Source organism: Physcomitrium patens, chromosome 20 (genome assembly GCF_059467195.1).
Source record: "Physcomitrium patens ecotype Gransden chromosome 20, ASM5946719v1, whole genome shotgun sequence".
Classification (NCBI taxonomy): Eukaryota; Viridiplantae; Streptophyta; class Bryopsida; order Funariales; family Funariaceae; genus Physcomitrium; species Physcomitrium patens.
The window spans coordinates 16,376,228-16,381,536 of NC_143429.1; the positions used below are offsets into that span (position 1 = coordinate 16,376,228).

Below are 5,309 nucleotides of genomic sequence, written 5' to 3' on the forward strand. Positions count from 1 at the left end.
TGTTGGGAGATGGTTGACTAGAGTTGTATACTCCAAGAGCAGCATGAAAAACTTTCGAAAAAATGTAGGCTTGTAATGCCAAGAAAAAGTACCTTTGGAAGGACAGATAAAAAATATTGAAATACTTTCATGACATTCCAAAAGAAACTTTTGTATTTTAAAAAACCAAATAAATGAATATACTCATGATTAATATAGGGGATTATTAAATTGACCTCTGTGAATCTTAAATCAACCCACCTTTGTTCTTACAGTCTTGTATCACGCCATGTGTCTTGCATCACGTCACATATTTTTCACTTATCCAAAGAGGTCACCCTTTTCTCATCTATCCCTCAATATTGCATTTTTAAAATTTCTTTTCCTCATTTACAACTGTATTGCCTAATACGAGTGTGATGTGTGACCAGATCAATTGAGATTCTTCATGTTTTTCTATTTGTTTCATGTACTAATCAGGAGATGGAATGTTGGAGTATTGTGAATGGACGGGGCACCAAGACAATAAGAATAAGAGTGGGTCGATTTAAGATTTTGCTTGGGCCAATTCAATACTCCCCTCTACGCATGCATATGAACACCCAGCACATTCGGAGTTAGATTGGACTGCAGAATTCAAGCGGCAAATCGTCAGTCACGGGGTAGACTGCCCAAACACTACGTTTAGACCGGCTGTGGCTGAACCTTGTCCGCAGTAGGCAGATGACATATTTCCTTCGTCTTTCTTAGTGTCTAGTGAGCCTTCTTCACGCTTGATCTTCTGACAATACCTCAACTTCAGCCCGGAGCAGTTTCTACAATACAAGTCTTAGGGGTTCAGTAAACGAGGGTGCTTTTTATTGAGAGGTGGAGTTTGCCGGTGGTCATGTCTCAAGTTTCACACAACAACAAGACGATCATGGTGGTAAAAACATCAAGCGGAACAATCTCCCCTCCTACCGAGCTGTGGGAGCTCCACTTCGTGCACTTCACTCAAAGGTGCTTGAGAAGGATGACCCCCCTAGCAATCGAAGTTTAGCCAGCTTTTGTTCGTTAAAAGGGTTTTGAATTAAGGTCCAAGTCAGTGCCGAATCAGATTAGTTAGGTGTGTGAGATACGACCTCGTCCTTCACTGACAAACCCATGATCGAGAGTTCTCATTTTTATTCCTTCATTTAACCATGAGAATCGATGGCCCAAGTGTTCACTTAAGGGCACCCACATGGACAAGGACAGCCAGAATGAAGTTTGGACGAGATTGGCTTCGAAGATTCCGAATGAAAACAAGTTCCAAGCCGGATCTCCGTTCACACCCAATTCATGGTTGGGGATCGCCCGATGGGAGCTCGGACCTGAGAAGCGGACAGAAAGCCACGTCAATCGACGAGGAAACACTGTCAATTGCCATCCTCATCCTGTTCCTCTTATCCCTCCCTCCGTGAGCACAAAGTGTGTGTTTGGATTTGGCTTCCGCCCGGTTAGTCATGTTCATCTCACAATCCGGGGCATTCAGAGTTGCCGAGTTGTGATATAGAGGAGTGAGAAGGTATCCCAGAATCTAGAGGTGAAGCAGCTATGGCCATGTCTTCCGCGGTCTTCACACCGTTGCCGATTTCGTCCTCATTGCGGTGCTCTGCTGCTGAGTCCAGCAGCAATGGCGCCAGCCCCAGCAATGTTGAGTCCTTGAAGCTGCCGCAGCTGGCCGTGTCTAGGTCACAGCCACTTTCCGTGAACCATGGGGAAGCGTCGGTTATGTCCGTGCTGCACCCCGGTCTGGAGCATGTCAATGTCATGTACTTCAAGGGCACTTACAACACTCAGGTGTGGCTCTGTGATGGTCTTTGAGTAGGGGGTTAATCGTTTGAAGGTTTCTTTGCCTCTCGAAATTTAGCTGTTCGACGGGAGGGCGTTGTGCGCAGTTGAGAAACGAATGAATTACCGCTTCGTGTAACCCCTGTTTGCTTGTTTGTTTTTCTATGGTTTCCATGTTGGCGTTGGTGTTGATATACGACCATATGGCTGTTCAGGTTTTTGTCGGAGAGGACGAGCCAGCAGATTCAGTCGTGAGGAGGTTCAGGAAAGCTGTCATGGCTGCCGGAGTGATCCCCGAATGCAGGCGCAGGAGGTACCACGAGACTCCCCAGGATATTGTGAAGCGCAAGCAGAAAGAGTCCCACCGCCGAAAAGCAAGGTATCATGTTCACCAGACTCAGAGATCCATGTCCTTGATTGATTTGCTCGTGTGTCTTAACACCTTATCTCTTGACCCACTTTTTGCCGAAACAAGAAACTACTTCGCTGCAACTCTCAGGATAAGATTGCAGCTTCTAATTCTGTTTTTGCCTCGTTAGTAGGTCTCAAGATAAGATTGCAGATTCTAATTCTGTTTTTGCCTCGTTAGTAGGTCTCAAGATTGCCGAGTTCAAAATCTTTGTCGAATGATAGATAAAGATTGTCGAAACAGCGTATTTACCAGAGCGTATATCTGCCATAGTGGTCCATAATGTGGATACCCTGTCTGCCTGCTCGCTCGTTTGTATGCGCCTTTACGTAGGACTGACCATGACGTCATCTAATCTCAGAACCTGAACACACGGAGATTGTTCAGTCTTACTCATATATATATATATATATATATATACATTGATGTGGCTCCCACGAGCAATTCGCTGTTCCCAAGTCATGCATGTCTGATAGTGTCCAATCCACGCTTACGAACCCCTGAACTATGTCACAGTGGCCGAAGGTTCAATGGTCCCCGACCTGAGGGAGGATATGGGGAGAAGAAAGAAGCTGCTGCCTCAAATGACGATGATGATTTCTGGGGTTATGCCGAAGAGGGAGCAGATGTGGGTTTGTAGGAACTTGTATTCACTGCAGGTCACTGTGAGCAATTTTAGCGAGCTTTGGGGCAAGTTTCCCTTGCTCGTATCCAACGAACGACATCTCACCAAATTCTGCCTGACTTTGTTGTTGGTCGACATGTATGAAAAGTTGAGATGCGTATTTTTAGTTTAGGACATCTTTGCAAAAGCGTAGTGTGCCCAAACGGTTCCTCAGGTGTTATCAATGAATGTTGCATGTACAGGTTTGATTATGTGAGTTAACACATATTACTCGTATACGCGCAATGGGGTGTGCACTGCATGAGATTTGCAAGTATTGCAATTCCTTCCTTATTTTTTTAATTCTTGAGCTTGTCAATTTTATTGCAACTAACCAAAACATTATGTTATTAAAAGTGGTAGTGTCGTGTCTACTGTATATTAAGTTGAAGTCTACTCTAGGAATAATCACTTTTGATATATGGATCCAGAGTGGACTGGTCAAATGAAACTTATTAATCATTCCTAAGTAGTACTACTGTAATGGGTGATTTGTCGACTTCACACATGTTGTTCGAGTTACAATGTTCGGGCGCAATTTAAATGACGTTTGGTTGAATGAATGAAAGCATCTTTTTAAGGACGCTGGGATCCAATATCAAAGAATTATTTCTACTTCTTAGATCTACACTCTGATAAATGTGCTGGTTTTTCAACACAATGACCATGAAACTGTAACTAGTTTCAAATTACAATTATAATAAATCTCTACATTCTATGTTGCTGAGGTGAAGAATTCGTTTGGAACATTTATTAATTTTCTACAAGTTGTTAATTTATTGAACATAATTTACTCAAATTTTCTTATAATTTTCAATAAATTTTCCTATAGTTTTTAATAAATTGTCCGAACTGTCAATGTGATCACTCGTAGATTTATATAATAATCAGGTACTTACTTTCTTCGTCTCTTTGATACATTGAACTAAACAATTGGTAACATTTTATCAGTGTCTCGACGTGCAATTGTTTTTCAATTAGCTATAATTTCAAATATAACCTCTGTAAAACATTCGGCAAGCATGGACTATTGAGAGAAATGAGTAAATAACTTCATATGATGTTCCTTAAATTTTATTTATGCATTTTAAGATCATCTGTATCAAAATGTGATTAATTGTGTTAAACATTGTTACAGATTTTGATTTCTATTACATGTCATCTAATTTCAATGTCCATTCTACACAAATAATTAATTCAGCTTCGATCTTTGTGTACTTAAAATACTTTAAAACATTTGAAATAACCCTTTGCAACCCCTCTCTCTCTCTCTCTCTCTCTCTCTCTCTATACATATATATATATACAAATGTTTGCATCATGTGCTCTTTTAATTTTAATGTACTAAAATAAACTTTATTTTATAATAGTTTTAGATAATTGTCAACATAAATAGTATTTTACTGCATTTTAATTAATACTTCTAGCTTTGACTTTTCTTGTGGTATCACTTTTAATTTTTTTAGTGAAGTATACTTATTAGGAATTGCACAGGGATTTCTTGAACATTTGCAAGAACTTATTAAAGTTTTTACTCTTATGCAAATCTAGTTATTAAAAACAAATAAGCCACAACTTGCAATTGAATGAATTGTTGATAATTGTATTCCTTAATAATACATTTCAAAGAATTTATTAAAAAATATTAATATATTAATGTTATTAATAGTTTTTATATTAAGGGAATTAAATGAAAAAAACCAAATATCAACGATTTTACTAACTATCAGTAGAAGATTAAAATATTTTATAAGTAATAATTTTATAAAATTTATTAACAAAGTGTAGGTTTAATTTTTCCGTGAACATATTAGTATATGCAAAGTGTGTAATTTGGTTTAGGAGTACACTAACTATAACAATATATAATATAAAGAATAATGCCAAATCTTCTTACTTTAAAACAATAAATATATGAAAATAACCAAAAAAATGTAATAAAATCAAAAGATGTTGTTCAGTGCATAATTCTACTAACATACATTTTTTAAAAAAACATTTATAATTCCAAGTACAGCTTGTGTTCAATAATCATTTAATGTAAGAAAAAAGTTATCATTGTTTGTTTGCTTGTAGGTTAGTTAGTTAGTTATTTTTTTTGTAATATAAATAAATAAATATAAATATATAAATATATATATATATTAAAATAATAAATACATATAAGCTTCTATAAAATTTAATGGATTTCAACCAACAAGATCAAGAAATGAGAAGTATAACACTTTTGTTAAATAAATAAATAAATACATATATATATATATATATATATATATTATAATTAGTAATAGAATATCCAAAAATATAAAATATACATAAATTAAAATGAAATATTCTAAAAATAATAATACACTAATTCTATATTTATGTAAATAATGTAATTTTATTGATATTATTTGAAGTTTCCAATGGATCTAATTTTCAATCTTCTATGGACATGAAGTC

General features: G+C 36.7%; 1 protein-coding gene across 1 annotated transcript; it reads left to right on the forward strand.

Annotated features, from left to right (window-relative positions):
* Window positions 1-1,442: 1,442 nt before the first annotated feature.
* Window positions 1,443-3,101, forward strand: LOC112272979 (uncharacterized). Its single transcript, XM_024501235.3, has 3 exons — window positions 1,443-1,800; window positions 2,007-2,170; window positions 2,717-3,101. The coding sequence occupies exons 1-3, from the start codon at window positions 1,555-1,557 to the stop codon at window positions 2,838-2,840; spliced, it is 534 nt and encodes a 177-aa protein (XP_024357003.1). The 5' UTR covers window positions 1,443-1,554; the 3' UTR covers window positions 2,841-3,101.
* The last annotated feature ends 2,208 nt before the right edge of the window (window positions 3,102-5,309 follow it).